General features: G+C 41.6%; 1 protein-coding gene across 2 annotated transcripts in view; it reads right to left on the bottom strand.

Annotated features, from left to right (window-relative positions):
• ZNF804A (zinc finger protein 804A) overlaps nt 1–12097 on the bottom strand; it is a 159461-nt gene extending 147364 nt beyond the window's left edge. For both annotated transcript variants that reach the window (XM_048309632.1, XM_048309633.1), the window contains exon 1: nt 11939–12097. In XM_048309632.1, the coding sequence (XP_048165589.1) occupies nt 11939–12049 (111 nt within the window). In that variant the 5' untranslated portion in view covers nt 12050–12097. The remainder of the gene's footprint in view (nt 1–11938) is intronic.
• Between the last annotated feature and the right edge of the window lie 6054 nt (nt 12098–18151).

Raw genomic sequence — 18151 nt, 5'->3', positions numbered from 1 at the left:
TTATGAGTCAAAATTCTTAAAATAGAAGAGATGAAAACACTGATTTCTGTACAGGTCATATTCGTGTAAGGGACTCTTTCTAAGAATCCAATTTGAACCTTCAAGTGCAGTCCTGATTCTAATTACCCAACTCCAAGAAGAAATCCTGGTCTCTGAATTGTAATTATACAGATTTGTTGCTGTAATTCAATTTGTCAGGTGTAAAATACAAGTGCAATTTCCTCTACAGCCCCTCCCCCCCCCGTAGCCTTCAAAGAGACACTGAACTTGAGCCATTTGATAATTTATTCCATATTGTAGCTTTCACATTTGCTATGCATAAAACTTCTGACAGATTTTTTTTAAGGTGATTATATATGGCTCTAGTTACTCTACTGACTGGTTTGAAAATAAATCCAACATTCATCTCATGGCTACAACACAGCATTAGCCACTACCTACCTGGCCTGCAGTGACCAGAGCACTTTAAGGTAAGCTCAAAATTTCTGCTACCTCTTATGGGGACGAGGCAGAACATCCACAATCCTCACAGGCACTGATTTGCTCTATGGGAACTTCAAGGTTAGTCCTCTGCTCAGCCCCAGTCAACTAAGTGGAAACTCTTTGAATCAACAAGGCCCCTCTTACAGAAAACAGAGATTCAGCCACTTATAAAGAACTTTGGCACTTCCTTCCTTCAGGATCATGTTTCTTGTACAACAATCAAGAGCTATAAGAATTTAGTATGGTGCCACGCCACTGTGTTAAACAACGGGTTTGAATATGCAGAATACATATTAATAATATTGTATATATTTGATAACATAAAAATACATGTAAAATGTAAATATATAATGTGAACTAAGTATATAAATATATCAAGACCCATAAGCACACCACACCCACTGTATGAAAAGATGCAAAATATCTGACCAATTTCCTGGAAATACTCAAACTGTGGAAGTATACACTGCCCATCCCACAGTCCAAGGGCTCTGTAGGCTGAACACAATAAGGCTGGTAGTTTGTTTCTCATTTTTCCCCTCTTTGAAACAATCTATAATGAAGGACTGCAGCATATAATGCTTTAGAAAATGCTTGGCTTGAGTTTTCCTTGCCTCTGCATAAAGCTGTTATAATGACAACAATTTAATTTCTCTATCAGTTGTGCTCCTGAGTACCTTCTAAAAGCCTTTCCAAAATTAAGATTATATACTCCAGCAATTTTTAATATGAAAAAGTGTAATCAATAAAATACTGCTGATAATGCATACGACTTGTGGAGAGTGAGAGCTAAATATGAATTAGTTTTGGACAAGTTCCGAGTCTATCATCTTTCTTAATTACAAGTTGGGTCATTGACTACGAATAGCATGACTCAGCTCGGGAATCCCTACAAAGAAATCCTAAGTAGATTTCATAGTTGCTTTTGATTTATTTGTTACTCAGAGCTGAAACAAGCCCTGTGTTTCAGACATCTGACAGATCAGGAGCTCCACAGAGAATGTCAGTGCAGGCACTGCTCCTGCTAGCCAGACGTCATCTGGTACGAGGGAAGCCAGAAGCACCCAGGAGCCCCAAAAGGTTGGGAGCGGGGCACAACAGTGACATGCCCTGCTCCCCAAGGAACCTCACAACAGAAAATTAAATTAAAAGCTACTCTCCTACAGATCAAACGTGAAATTGTAACCTTGACTGAGGATGGAGGGACATTTAGTCCTACACTTTGCTTAAAAGCACAGACAATTAAATCAGTGCCGCTCAGTCAACTTTTGGGCATCTCCAAGGATGGAGATGCCACAGCCTCTCCTTCCAGCACCTCCTTCCAGTGCTTGACCACCCTCAATTTTATTTTTTTCCCTTGTATCTGATGACGATTTCCCATCTCTTAACTTGAACTTGTTGGCTTCTATCATGCTCCTCCAAGACAAGCCCAACTGACCAAAAATTGTCGAAGTCTGTCTGGTTTCCCAACACAAGAACCTGAACAAACAAGGCAGATAGTGCCGCTGCTCCCATGGATATGCTGACAAGGACAGGCAAACCTTTGTCCTGGTTTTCTCCAGTTCTATCATAACATTATTCCCTAATAATGTGTTATCATTTGCCAACTCCACACCTTCTCTGTATTAAATACCTTGGCTGTTTTGGTTTCCTTCACACAGCTCGCTGCAGTTTCCTTTCAGACACCAGCACACTGGAAAGCTCCACTTTTCCTTCTTTAACTCTCCATTATTTATAAAGCAGGTCCACTCTGGGCACACTCAATCACCACAGGGAGTTACTAGCAAAATGCTGCAGCCACCGGGTTTCGCTGGACTTTTCTAATTACATTGCCATGACACTTTCATACCCACGAGCACTCCGAGGTGTTTCATAAAGAAAACGTCAAGTATTTCTGACAACCTGTTGGTGGGAAGCTTTTCTCTCTGCTCAGCGTTAGTAATACAACAGGCCATTAGTGCTACAACTCCACAAACCTCTGGAAGAAGTCCTTTAAAACTGCTTTCATCTCTTTCTAATCCTTAATTCCATGTGCTAGTTCATGCAAATTCACTTATTTGCCAAACAAACAGGTGTCAGATGATTTACCGGCTCATTTGCACAGCAGAAGGACAAGCAAATATTATCTTGATTTTTCTCCCTCATGAAATATTTCCATAAAACTATCAGAAAAAAATTAGCATTGCTATTAGAAACATCAATGCAAAGAAGACAGAAAACCCATTAATTCAGCAGTATATTCCACTGCTACCCTCAGAGTATTCTGAAGCATTAACTATATTTTAAGAATGTTTTGTAAACTAGCAGCATAAAAGGTATTTTGCTTTCAAAAAGAGGCTACTAATAACCCTAATTTATTTGTAGAAACAGTTGTTTACTGCTCATGTAAAAGAGCATAATGTTCTTTATACAATTACATTAAGTTTCCAGAGTCTCACTTTTAAGCAAACCTAAAACCTAAAAACTTTTTTCTGACAATAAATAATATTTTGTAAAAATAGAATACTTACAAAAAACTCCAAAAAAACCCCCAAAACCAAAATAGGAGACTACAGCCACAGAGTACTATGCTGCAAGTATATAAGAAGCCCAAGACTTCTGGTATAAATACATTTATACCACTTCTTTACTTTGTCCTTTTTTTTTAATTCAGAAACCAACCCAAATGAGTATTCAACACTCAGATAAACAGGCTCAGGACTAAGTGCCAAGACTGGGACAGGCAGATTTGGGGGGGTAGCAAGGTTTGACAACATCTTTGTCTATGCTGTACTCTCTCATGATAAAGTCTACTGTTTCCAACAGAGGAAGACAAAACATCCTATACAATTACACATCTTTAGCAAATTTCCCTAAATAATTACACATTTAAATAATGACTAGCTTAAAAAAAAAAAAAAAAAAAAAAAAGACATTTTGCTTTTGCTTTATAAATTGAGGCTCAGGTTGTTTCATGGACTGCTTGGCCAGACCCCCTATGCATCATAATCCTTTACAGACCCAAGTGTGCCCCAAGGTTTAAACTCCAGACATTTTATCAAAATTCATTTGATGAAGGAGTAGCTGATGTTCTGTAATGGGTATTGTGGTTTCCTGTCAAAAACACTTGCAGCAGAAATTAAATACTTAGAAATTGCTACTATTTAAACAATTTTATTCTACCATGTAAATCAAGCTGTATTTATCAAGAAAAAAAAAACAATTCACAAACTTTATGGACACCTACACATAGAAAATACCGCCTTTGCACCCCCCCGTCCCCTCCCCAGTTATAGTCTCACAGGTGTCAGATCACAGAATCATGGAACAGTGTGGGCTGGAATGGACCTCAAAGGTCATTTAGTTCCAACCTCACGGCCATGGGCAGAGACACCTACACTGATTTGTATTCGTTGTGGAAGCATGCTATCAGTCAGAAGGAAAGGAAGCACCTTTTCTTAGTCCAGAAACCCATTTCTATAAAGGAAAGAGGCAAATTCTAACAGATGCTGTGCAGTGCTAAGTTTGAAAGAAAACAATCTGACCAAGATTTGGCCAGTGCAGGCAATCAAGCTATATGCTGGCTGTGAGAAATCTTGCAACATGAATATTTGAGTTCAGCTGGATCCCAGAGGAGGCAGCCTGATCACTTGCTATTTGGGGAAAGAAGCCTCTCTAAAAATATCATTTTCACACACATAAAAAAATCATTTAAAAAATGCAAATCACCACAGTCAGACACAAAGCCTGACAAGTCCTAAGTCATTGGTACAAACCAAGAATGTTGATGAGCTTCTAAACACAAGCAAACAAAAAAATATCTCAGTTCCTCAAAATAATTGTCAACATCCTCCAAGCCATTTGCAGAATTTTGAAACAAAACCCTGTTCTTTAACATGTGCAATCAGGGAAGCAATGCCAGGTGGGAGATATGGAGGTCACTCTCCAGGCATTATTTCTGGATTTGCTCTTACAGCTGTGAATAAAGAGTCTGCATTTCCTTTCTTACACCACTATCTGTATAACTACCACCATTTAAAATTCCATATTAAAAATATTTGGAAATTTACCCACCGAATAATTAAAAAGAAAAATAGTTCTCACAGAAATTCATGCTTGCACACAACTTAGAGGGTTCAGAACAAACATCCTCTGCCAAGGGAGAAACAAAACCGTCTGCCCCATCTGTACCCCTGACTTGGCCAGTCCTCAGAGGAAAGGAATTGTAAACATATTTTAACAAAATAAATTAATTACACTATGAGTTAAAATCTCCTGGTTCCTGATGCCTTCAGACAGCTTCTTATCTCCATTGAACAAACAAGGTTAAACATGACAAATATTGTGCCTCCTTGTGAGTAAATGTTGTTTTGTTTACTTTGGGGTTTTTTAAACAACAGTAAGTCACAGCTCATCATATAACAGTCTCTCAAGAATTCTGGGGGGAAAGCATTTGTTCTTGCTCCAAAAATGTGTGGAAAAATAAAAGGGTCGGACTAGTATTTGTTTTTAAGGGACTGGCCAGATATAGCCAAATTAGGAAGGCTCATTCCCTCTCCCATGTTTACAATTTTCCAATTGAATCACAAGTGAGCAAACAAAAAAATCAACCCACTTTCCACCACCACCAGGCAGTGTTAAAGAATCTGTCTTATAAATAATTATTAACTGCATTAAGATATTAAATAATAGAAAATGCTCCAGATTGATTTTGTAGGATTCTTTAAGCTCATCCCTACCTACATTTTAAGATGCATCTATTCAATGGCTTTGATTTTTGCCGAGAATAATTGTTCCTGTTGATGTGCCTAAATGCCATTCAAAAAAGGGAATATTGCAGTTGCCACCAGTTAGGGGCATCAGAGATCTTGCAGCTACTTAGTCAAGTCCTGCACAAAACCCCACCATGCTAAACTAAGAGGCCACTCACTACTCAGTGTCCTCTAGATCCACAACTCAGAGTTAAGTCCTTTTCTCAAAGATTTCTCTGCTGATAGGAAGGTCAAGAAACATGAATTTTTCCAGGGCCCACAGGAAAAGCAAGACTTAGGATTGCAACCTGCGCCTTGGAAAGGTGTAAGTAGTTTAAAGACTTCAAAAATACTTGTGGTTTTGAAAATACAGGAGCCAACCTGCTGTTTTCCACTTAGCAACATGGTAAAACAACGTCAGCAACACTGTCTTCCAAGTGTGAGCAACATGTCAAAATTAATGTTGTGTATCTCAGAGCTAAGAGATTGCTACGGATATTTGTATCAGAAGATATTCAAGGCAAAGGCTCTCCTCAGACTTACACTTTAAGGCCTCGATCTGAAAAAACTAAACAAGTGTACTAATTTAACCATGGTAATAGTCTAATTACATTCAACAGAATACCAATATGTTTGAAGCTTACCATGCATTTAATAAGCTTTTACAGTACAAAAGTCTGCTCAGTAATAGCTCTGAAGCAGGAGCTGCCCCAGTTTAAATCTCCTGCACGTTGGACTCCAGCTCCTGCTATTTTCTGGACCAGAAGATGGACTCACACAGAGTCTGATGGACATAGGAGTGCTGTATCTCGCTGCACAAGGCTTGAGATCTCTCTGAATTGCGCTGGAAATGCACTTAAATTATGATAGCTTCCTGTTAACTCACCAAAACATGCCTACTGATAATGCTTTGAACCTGTACTGTTACAGACAGCCTCATTCAAATAAAACAAGTCACCTGAGTTCAAACAAATGGACTCTAGAAGAAGAACACAATTATGATTTTATTGTTCCTTACAATTTACCCATTCATTCTGTTGTCTTCTGAGTGGCTGGTTTTCAATCATGATTTAGGTAATGTTTATTAATTATTAAAACTAAATTGGGCACAATTTATTTTTCCACTTTAATATTTTAATGAGTTAGGGCTGTTCAGCTTCTCTCGCAGAAAATACGTGAATGTTTTCAAGTTCCGAACTTAGGTCAAGAAAGACAATAGCAGATCCACAGGGAACAACACAACCACTGAAGAAAGTAACAGGTGATTTTTCTCCCTTAACTAATGCAAGTCAACCCTACAAACTCTGCAACATTAAAAATGAAAAACAATGTATTGCAATAGTTCTATTAAATTCTGCATGTATGAGATAGAACTGAAAAGTTACCCTCCAGCTACTGGTAACATACAATATGGCAAACAGAACTGCAGGATGTCTTTTTTCCAGTATTTAAAATAAACCTGTGGTAAGAATTGTTTATTTTATATGTGTACTAGATAGGTTGAAATCAATGGACATTTACCCTGATCATGCAGAATTACAACTGCAGCTGTAATTCATCAGGAAATGTTTTCGTTTAATACTTTCTTCCTGTAGTAGAGAATGGATATTTGTAACAGAAATTCTCATAAAATACATTTTTATGTCCACCACAACCTATTTACTTTAGTTGATGTGGGAATACAAAGATATTCTACAAAGTGTAAAAGGGCTAAAGACAACAGACAGCCTGAGCAACAGATGGCACTTTTGGAGGGCATTAGTGTGACAGTACATGAACTCCGTGGAGTTTTCATAAAAGTAGAAGCATGCCCTAGGACTTCTAAAAGGAGTTCTAAACAAATGAATTAATTTATTAATTAATTAATATCCCTGCAGCCATAACCAAGCTGTCTGGGAGGCACAAAGATGTGCTACATGGTAGCGACCTGAAGTTCATGAGATCATCTTCTCCACAAGGCTTATGGCACAGAGCTCAGAGTTTGATTCCAGTTCTAAATAATTTGTGACTGCCTTCCTTGGACCTGGGGACCACTGTTTCCATTCTACCCCTGGAACCCCCTGTGTACATACTTTTAACCAAAGTATAAATGTACATACATAGAGGTCACTGTCAGCCACAATAACAAATTCTTGTGTTTGGTGTATTTGCTCCAATCAGGACATTTCTAATCTACCTACTTTCCATCTGTATCAACAAGACACCTGAAATTAGAATTACAGTAGCAATTTATACCACGCAGAGGTCTAAACTTTTCCCTGACCTCCTCAGACAAGTGACAGCACCTTGCTCATTCTGATTACCATCACAGAAAATGTATTTGTCCAATTAAAAGAAGTGAAGGAGCCCTACACGTCCAGTCCTCCACCACTGTAAATCTCAAAGAAACAGAGCCATTTACACCAGAGCAATATCTTAAGGTGAAATAGCAGATATTCGGTCACCAGCCACATACCAGCTACTCAGAAGACCAAACAAAGGATCAGTTCTCTTTCTGACCAACCAAAAATTGTATATATTAACTAGTATAAAGCCCTTAAAATGGTTTGGGGTTCACATCCTGAAAGACATTTTAAGGATTTAAAAAATCACCTGTGGTTGCAACTTCAAATAACTGATTTCTCTCTCCAGAGAACTATTTTCTTCATACAAGTTTCAATACTTGCTGAGATTATAAACTGCAAGACAGCAGCCACAGCAAGGAAGATGAATTACAAAGACAGACTACTGTAATTTGGCATCAATAAGATAAGGCCTAAAAAAATAACAGAGTAAGTGCATTAAAAGTTCAGGATCATAGGCAAAACAAAGAGTTTTTATATACAAATTTTTATATACTACAGCTACAGCTATGCTACAGCTAAAAAGAACAGCCTTGGGAAAACTTCGTAGTCACTAAGTATGAACTCTGACTTGAAATGGCTAAGCAGTCAGGCCAATATTCATCAATTAAAACACAAAAAAGCATGAAAATGCAGAAAGGGCACTAGAAATTTGAAACATTATTGCATAGTACTGACCCACATGGTAAGTTTTGAGTTTCTTGTTCAGAAACCATCTGCCACACAAAGACCAGATAGCAGTTGGTTCACTTAGACAGTACTCCAGCAACAAAAAACAAATACTTCCAAAGAGCTGCCATGGAGCATTCCAGTGGCAGATGAGCTGTTGTTACCAGACTGCATATTTGAAGGGGATTTCAGACAATAGAAACTGCAGTGGGAGAGGATAAAGCCTTATCCAACAGCCCAAACACCAATTGCTTTTAATCACATTGCTCCATTTTCTGAAGTTACTTTTTAATAAGAGTTTGGAGGCTATTCTTCCACAGGAGCCCATTTCCCATCAATTCATTATTCAGATTTATTTTCCTGACAATAGTACTGGGCAAAGCTGTGCTATCAGATACCCAAAACTCCATGCAGATACACATTCCTCCATTTCCCACCACCACCTGACTAAAGGTTCATTCACATGCATTTTTTTCTTATTTTATTTAATTAAGAGAGTTTTTACAGTAACCTGTTTTCTCAGTTACCTACATACACCCTTTCCTTTGTTCCCTCTTGTGCCTTTCACTTCTCTCTGAGCTCGGGTTTTTCTGATGCCTTCTCTTGAGGAATAGAACTGTGTCCTTCCCCACCCTTCTCCTACTTTGTATCGCCTCTCCCCCTACCAAATAACCCCATCTCAAAGCCCTGCACTCAGCAGGCTTTACAGATAAGTGTGCCTTAGAAAGGCCAAGGCAATAGAAACACTGGCATTCTATCTTTTCTACCAAAAAGTAATTCTCTGATGTTCTCCACCGAAAGGTTTTTATAGAAGGACAAAGCTTTGTGCTTCATGTTCCCTACCAGCTGACCAAAGGTTTGTAGCTCTTTCTTCCTGCTACATCCTGGGAGTTTTGAACCAAAACTTCGTAAAGCTTTAAATGACTAATTCTGTGTGAAACAGGATGCAGGCAGAGGACAAACATGTAACGATCACCCAGAGAGACAAACAATCAGGGAAAAAAATCTCTCAGTGTCCTCTCCTGGAGAGCAGGGCAAAAAGAAAAAGAGTTTCAGGGGAATACCAGGTCACTCCAGAACGGGACAGTAGCCTAAAGGTCCAAGGAGCTTTCTCTCCTGAAACCTAACCAGCTCAGGTTTGAAGATACACCACATAAAATCATCTTGAAACCACTACTTCATCATCTGACTAAATCCAGCACTTTTTTACTTGCTGTGAAATTCTACTGAAACACGTACAGTCATCTTTATTTCTAGAGAGAGTGTGGTGGCAGAACTCTAAAGGAGAATCAAAACTTAACAAATTCAAGTTTTGCACAGAAGCAGTTCTATGCTGTACGAAGAGAGGTTGTTTTCAGGTTTCCCTTGGTTCACAAGGAAGCAGTGATTTTAGAAAGCTTGGAGCTCAGATGAAGAGACAGGGAATGCTTTACAGAAAAATAGGAAGATACGTCTGAGTCAGAGCAGCTTCAAAATTTCTGATTTTTAGCTTTACAGATTGCTGTTTCTCCTAGTCTTATTCTATGATGGAAGACACCAAGAGCATACTGAAAGGCTGTGTTCTTATTGGAATTTCTAAAAACTTATTCTAGCTTACACTAATAAATATTTTCATCCTTCTAAGTCTGAAAAGCTTGTTTACAGTGAAAGTGAACAATCCTCTGAAACAATGAAACATCTGATTTTCCCACTGAAGCAGAATTAAATGTACTTCAGCACCTCAGAACTATTAGTCTGAGCTAGGAATGTCCTGTATCGCAACCCAACGGCATCTTTACCTCCTATAAACTAAAAAATAGCCCAAACAGAAACACAAGTCTTGATGCCTGCATCTATACCATTTCTTCATAAGGAAGGACTTCATTTTGCTGTCCACGGGGCCAACATCAAGAGCTCTTCCTTTTCAACCCAGCAAAAACTTTGTCAGTGCTCACTGCCCACATGGAAGCTGTTAAACTAAGGGCTCTCATGGCAGTGCCACAGCCAACACTGCCTTGTCTCCCCTCACATCTATTCTACCTCACTGAAGAGCAGAGTTGAGTTAAATTTCTTCTCAGAGTACTTTTTGTTTCCAGAGTATGACCACTTCAAAGCCCACACAATTCTTTTTCATTTGAATTTGAAGTTAGCACCAGTCTTCCCCAAAATATTTTGGTCATTAATAATTTTATCAGTAAATAATCAGGAATATTGGGAATACAGGGCTGCCTTTTTTTGCCAAGGGAAAAAAATTTTAAAAATTATAAAATGCTGTTGAAGCACAATCCATTATGAACTGCAAGATAATACACAGTCCAAGAGTTACATCAGAGTATTCTCACTCCTGCCAAATGCAGCTTTTCTGAAATTGTTTAGTAGGAAGAAGGTGATGTATCATGCCACTATTTGAAAGGTATCAAATAATTCTGCAGTAGGTCTTGGGTTTACAACTGTACCAGTGAAATATTACACACATATTGCCATCTCATGGATACTACAAATACTTCTTTAAAATTCCAAGAACGCAATCCCTAACAGAAAAATATGCAGACTCCACAGCAAATAAAATCGTAAAGATTTACAACATGAAAGCAGGAACTTCATGTTTGAAACAGTCCAAAAATCTGCCTCAGATTCTCTCGTAGTAGTTACTATTTTTATGACTTGGCTCAGACTTGCTTTAATCTCTTTATTTAGGGAGAAATTGCAAGCTTGCCAACTTCAGCAAATGTTAAGTACTTCAGTAAATTCCCCATCAATATAGGTCGTGCATTCGAGGGAACAAGAATGTGGTGAGTAAGTTCTGCTCCATCTCCTCCAAAGGGGATTTCAGAATAAGGCAGTGATGGGAGAGAGAGATAAACAAATGGCTAAGCCCCTCTTTCAGCTCCATCCTCCTCTCCAGACATCTGTCCACACTGTGTTGTGCCGTGATTGAGATGTTACGTGATGCAGCTCACCCAGCCTGCTGTTATCCTACATCCCTTTTATCTGAGCAGGCAGGAGAGCACATGTATTGCCAAGGCTATTGCGTCGTCACTCTTCCATTAAAGTTCAGTAACAGCACGAAGTGAGTTCAAGCAAGTCAGAAAAACCAAAGGAAAACCAATAGATGTAAAGACATCTAAGTATGGAGGATGAATTCAGAAACAGTCCGGATAGCCTGTGCACACTTTCCGGACCATCTGAGCCAAATTGCCTAAACCCACTAAGTCCTGTCAAACCCTGAGTTTTGCTTTTAAAAAGAACTTGGCAGCCAACAAACCAAAACGCGGATCGTTTCTCAAGCTGTGCTCGAACAAATGCATCTCTCTACCCAAATGGTTCGGACAAGCATAAAACAAGTTTCGGGTCCCTTCCTGCACCTCCCCAGGCAGGACCTGCGGCTGTCCCCGCACGGGAGGACAGGGCAGGCGGTCACCGGGGAGCCCCCGCGCCGGGGGACGCGCACAACCGAACGGCGGCCGCCTCTCATCGACCTCCCCCGGGCTGCGGAGCCCCGGCCCTGCAGCTCCCCGCCCAGAAGGGTCCCTGGGCTGCCCCTCCGCCCGCAGCCGCTGCGCCAGCATCTCTGCGGGGACACGGCAGCGCCTGCCCCGGGAGGGAGCCGAGGGCACCTCGTCTCCGCGGCGGCAAAGGAGGGGCGGGCGGCCCCCGGCTCCCGCAGCCCAGAGCCGCCGCTGTGAGCCGGAGGAGGAGAAGGAAGAAGGGGGAGGCAAGGGAAGAAGCCATTACCAGAGTTTTGTTCCCGTTCTTGCTGAGGGGGCCGCGGAAAACTCCCTTGATGTTGCGAAAGTGCCCGTTGCTGAGGTGCGCTGAGCTGATGACAATGTAGTAGCACTCCATGGGGCCGGGGCCGCCTCCTCAGGCCGGGCTCGGCGGGGCTGGGCGGGGAGGGCCGGAGCTGGCAGCGCCGGGGCCGGCGGGGGCCGGGGGTGCGGCCCCTCAGGCGCGGCGCGGCCGCGGGAGGAGGATGCGCGGCAGGGCGGCCGCGGCGGAGCCGAGCGAGCTGCCGCTGCCGCTGGCAGGCATAGTGCTATTATAGCGAGCAGCCTTGCCGGTCGGCTGCACTGAGCCAATGGCAGGGAGCCACTGGGCTGGTACCGAGCGCTGTCAGAGGAGGACATCTGTCACACGCCGCCTCCACCGCCACCCACCGCCCCACGCCCCGCTGCCCCCGCCGCGGACGGGCCGGCGGCAGGTAAAGGGGGACGGGCGGGGGGACAGGGCAGAGCCGGCACCCCAACCGCAGCGAGCCCTGCAGGTGGGGTGTGCCCTCCTTTTTCCGGGGGTGGGGACGACGACGAGTGTGGTTCCTCCGGGATTCTGGGGGGGCGAGGGGTGGGCATGGAGAGATGCCCGGGGTGCGACGCCCCCAGCCCAACGCCCCTGCCCTCCCCCTCCTCCGAGCAGCCTCCGCGCCCTCCTCCGCGCCCTTTTCTTTTTTGTTACATATTTCTCTAACACCCAACTCACAGGCACCTCCACCTGCCCGGGGCTGAGCAGCCCCCCGCTCCCCGGCCTCCATCGGTCGCCGCCCCCGCCCGCCGCTCTCGGGTCCTCTGGCCCGTGACGGCGTAATTGGGGGAAATCGGTCATTTCTCATCCCCGCTCGGGATAAGCTCCATTCCGCCCTTTGCTGGACTGCGGCCGCCGCAGCCCATCCCCGCCGCATCCCGCCCGGCAACCTGCAGGATCAGGAGCGGGCTGGCAAAACTTCTGGGTCACGGTGTCGGGAAGCGCTAGGGCCGCATCCTCCCTTCCCGGGGCCCCCGCCTCTCCCCCGCGGTTACTCACGGTTCTCCCGGCCCGGGGCCGCCGGCGGAGGCGGCTCTGCCCACCCGGCCTCGCAGGGCTTGGGCGTCTGCAAAGAAATGGACAACAACCATGGCTTCTTGCAGGCTCTGGTGCAGCCTCTGCGATCCTCAACCTCAACGCCCGTATAATGCACTCGATCAGTTCTACAAAGCCCCCAGCAAACTGGACTAAAAACCATTATGTACATCAGCATGAGGTAGCTATAGCATACCCTGCTCCTTCACCAGCATAAATGTTCCTTTCTTTTTGCAGCACACAAATCGGAGCTGGCTTCCAGGACCAGAATTTGTCACAGTGTAAGACGTGCACAAGAAAGATGCTTAAGTGTGGTTTGTTGTTTTGTTGGGGTTTTTTTTCCCCCCATAAGATATCTGTGATTTGCAGATTTCTCATGTGAGGTGTGAACACTCTTAGCTGGCTCATCTTCCAACCTGCTTTACCTTTATTCTGGATTGTAAAAATCAAGATTGATGGGGTGAAATTCCAGTGCCAAAAGAGGGAACACCTTAGAAAAGAAGCCCAGAAACATGATGTAACAGCTGAACATGTCTCTTAGTCAGCATTTACTGCTGGCAACATAATACCATTGTCCTATCATCTTGTCCTCCAAAATAGATGAGCTGCCACCAGAAGATTCAGGATGGGGACACATACAAACACTTCCCTGGCAGAAATTATTGTGTCAGGTGTTTGCATCCTTGGTGAAGGAAGCCCCAGTTTTTGAGATGTGCCTCCTTCAGATAAGCATTTTCTATCATTACCTCAATTCGTACACGGTGAATAGTAAATTTTGACAGCTGTCACTCATTCTTAGCATTTTCAATACTTAGGAAGGAATTACGGAAATGGCAGAAGTGGAAAGTTTTGACAGCTGAAACACAGGTGAGAGATCAGAATTTGCTGCTTCTTGTTACAGCCAAAAAAGAGTGTGATAATGTACACACACAGTAACACAATTTTTCTGGTTATGAGGATGTATGTGTACATCTAGAAATAACCAGCAAGTTCATTGCCATGTGAAAATCAAGTCAATATTATAAATACCTGATAAATTTAACAACACAGCACACTTAAGGCCTGGTTCCCACTTCAGACACAATCACAGGTGTGGTTGTCTCTCAAAAATGTCAGAAGTTTAGGTAGGATAGAGCAATGAAAAGACATAAAATTATGCAAGAAATAAAATGAGGCAACTCTTTCCTGGGAATAACTATATTCCAACTTGGACTAGAACTACTTTTTCCACCTTCTAAATAGAGCGTTACTGATACGTGAGAACCCTTCTGCCTGGGAGTGAAACTCCACACATCCACCATCTCAAAGAATTGGAATCTTTTTCTCTGAAATCCTTGCACAGACACATTGCTGACATGTTTGCTCACAGCTGCTACAGCCATACCTGGGTCCTTTCAGGGTTGTACAGCTGCTCTCAGGCCTTTCAGAGATGTGCAGGCACTGCTTGCATGCTCTTGTTAAGAGTCCAAGGATTTGGGAACATCTTCTTGTAGTAACAGAGAAATAATCTATTGTCACAGCTCAAGTTTCAAAGGCTCAACCTGCTTTGTACCAAACAGGAGTGACCAATAGCATTAAAGCTGCTGTAGCTTCTGCTCATGAAGATCACTGTCCTCCTCTGTTAAGGGAGGGAAAAAACCAACAAACAATTAAAGATTACTTGATTCCTCCAAGGCACTCAATAAACAAAGGACAAGTAGTACTAAATAACACCTAACAAGCAAAATACACATTTTCTAGTCCTACTTACTCTGGTTCGTCTCTTTTTTTTTCCTTTCTGGATGATCTCTGATACTTTGTTATCTTAACCCTTCACCTAAGTTTTCTTGCCTCATTCTGTTTATTATGATCACACAGGCTCAAGATGCTGCTTCCTTACCAAATTTTTTATTTTTAATAAGTTGCTAATTTCATAAATCCCTAACCCTATGGCTCCTACCTACCATCAGTCTTCCATATTTCCATCTCTGTCCTGTTCTCCTGGGTAAGTATCTGGGGTTTCAGATGTTTATATTGCTATTTATTCAAATCTCTGCCATATAATAATAACCAGTGCTGCTTATTTACTCATTCTCTTATTCTTCTATTTGGGAAAAATCTCCAAGGAATTGTTCCTGTATAAAATGGCAAATATCAACTCAAGAAAGAGGCTATGGATTTGAGAGACTTTCTGGAACACTTCTGAACTAGAAGCCAGTGAACAAATTAAACTAATTCATGTGCATTCTACTGTTTTTCTGCCTGTGAGAATACTCAATATTCTGCATTCAAATATTTAATAATATTCATTATTCAGGAAATAGTCCCGGCATAACCCAGAACAAAATATTCAAGAGTGTAAACAATCCTCTTTTGGTTAACAGTTTTTAAAGCATGGCACAGCGTATGTGTTACTAACATATCCTGAGAAATCATTCACTCTCTCCCAAAACATATCCATCAAGGATAGAAAGGAATATCTGTGTTCAAGTCTCAAGAAACTCAATTAAGCTCCCATAGCAATTCTTACTGAATTCAACAAAATTCACTTTATCCTAAGAATATCTCCCTGTAAGTAATCTTCTGTCTGAGACACACCTTTTTACCATCTCCTGCACCTTCAGTGTTCTTGTATTGGTCCTTTTTTTTTTTTTCCCCCTTTTCACTTAGCCTTGGATGTTTCTCCCTATTTCAGATGTCCATCATCCTTGCATTAAGCGGAAGGAAAACCAGGAGTATCCCGTGTACCTTTTAAAGGCCATTATGGGGTAATGCACATTATACACTGTATTACAACTGCATTCATTCATCAGCTGTGGGGGTGGTACAGCAGGAAAAAGAGGAAACTGGGACACTCTGGTAGCCTAGTTCCCAGCACATCCTTCATGATGTGTGGAGAGTATCAGAGTGGGTTCCCTATTCCAACACTTGAGCTGAGTGGAGTGCTGGTATCACAAAGCTAAGGAAAGGCAGTAGTGCCTTAAAGCCCTGCAGCATGCAGTCAAATAATGGGCTGTAGCCTGCAGCCCCCAAAGTTTTGTCACAGTAAGAGGACTGTGAAGGCTTAAACTAGTATTTCTGCTCAATCTTGAAAGTACAGCAAAGATTTATTAAAACATACTCTGTTTTCTTTTCTTTGCTCCTTCAGTCCTCCAAAGCACATAATTTCATAACACTGCTTATTCAGGACAGCTTCAGGAAGAACCTTGTCCAGCAAGAATTACCCCCTCCCTCTTCTCACGTATCCACGTAGCATCTGTATCTAGCACCACATTCTGAGCACATTCTGTGCTCAGAAATGCAAACATTTTTCTGCCCCTGCTCTCCCCAGTTACCACTGTTACCACTGCCTGCTTTAGGATACTATTGGAAAAATCTTTGTTGTTACTGGATATAATACACCATTCTCTGTATCTTCCCTTCTTAATATTTATGCTGCAGAATTTCCCTAACAGCAGGTTCACACTGCATCTTTTTGTTTTCTTCCCTAATCCCTTCCTAGCAAAAAAGCCAAACCAGACAATTAAAAATTTACAATAAAATTGCAAATGATGCACTGAATATGAGGTGACACCAACAAGTAACTGATGTACTGTAATAGTATTAAACAGCAGGATATTTTTGCAAAGGCCAGAAAACACCTGATGGCCCAAGCCAAGATGAAAGAACCCTCTGCAAAAGCCACTCTTGCCCATTTCAAACACTGAAGATGCAATGCATTCTGCTATATTAAACATTGCCTTAGAAGCAAATCCTCTATCAAATAGAATGTCTCTATGTGAAGAGCAAATGGAGCCAGCAACTGGAAAATGAATCCCCAAAGCAGTCTGTCATGGAATTATAGTTTCCCAATATCCATTCAAACCAAACATCCAAGTCAAACCTAAACAGAATAAATGAAATTAAATTATCAAAAATCATAAGAAAAAAATTGGATTTATCTCAAAGGCAATGATTCCATCTCCAGTGGAAGGTGTACCTGCATGTGCAGGGGAGTCTTTAGGTGGGTTTTTTTTTTTAGATGGTCTTTTTCAAATGGTCTTTAAGGTCCCTTCCAACCCAAACCATTCCATGACTTTTCCCAACTGACTGCTATAGAAAATCCAGTTTCAGTTTCACTTTTCTAACAATCTAGCACAACAGTGCAAGGAACAATCTTTCTTGTTTTTGTGACAACACGAAAAAAACTCAATTAAAAAAATACTCTTTCATAAATCAAAAATGAAAAGTTGAAAGACGACAGAATGGGTGCAGTTCCACCAAGCCACCAGCCAAAGCTCACTAAAATCCAGCAGGCAAGGTACGTAACTAGCACTACATTAAAGCAAACAACACATTGACATCATAAACAATATCCAGAGAGATTTCAAGCAGCCATTCTGTGTCTGGTACTTTTCTGGAGATGGAGATGACTACAAAACGAGCACCAAGTTTTCATTTTTGCGAATTAAATTTTTAAAATTAATTTTATCCAGTTAAAACTTGCTATGTTAAAAAATACAATACTTCCAAGATGCTTAAGAAGTGAAAAGCTTTTAATGAAAATAAACGAGGCACAAAGGGAAAACCTGATAAAATGAAATTCACAAATAAATAGGAAAATAATAAATTTTATGATCTAGCATAGCAGATGATTTGTGGTCATTTATTACAAACAGATTATTTTCCCTGCCAATGTCCACACAATTTTTTTCCAGAATTAAAAATCTGGAGTCTAAAAAATTGATCAAAAGTATTCCACAGTCAGTTAGGAACGGTTTTGTTCACGTCAGTGAGCTTGGGCTCATTTACTGAAGCAGTAGGTATTTCCATGGCAAGAAGTCCTGAAGTTCACACCAGGAATTGGCATTAGCTCCAAGCTTTTCCACTGGGTGGTGGTAATGAGATCAAGAAGTTCAGGAGAACTGGTAGCAGAACTCACAACAGCACCAGTATTCACTCATTTATGTATTCATTCAATCATTCCGTCTCTCCCTCTGTACACACATACCTACCCTATGTATACATATGCCACACTGGAAATCTAGTGTCACAGTAATGACAGGATGAACAGAACAGTTTCTAAAATTTTTGAGGGCTGGACTGTAAAATTAATCTTAACACAGTTCCCTGCGTTAGCATTCAGTTGAACAACAT

This window comes from Corvus hawaiiensis, chromosome 7 (genome assembly GCF_020740725.1).
Source record: "Corvus hawaiiensis isolate bCorHaw1 chromosome 7, bCorHaw1.pri.cur, whole genome shotgun sequence".
Taxonomy (NCBI): domain Eukaryota; kingdom Metazoa; phylum Chordata; class Aves; order Passeriformes; family Corvidae; genus Corvus; species Corvus hawaiiensis.
This window is presented reverse-complemented; position numbering and strand designations above follow the sequence as displayed.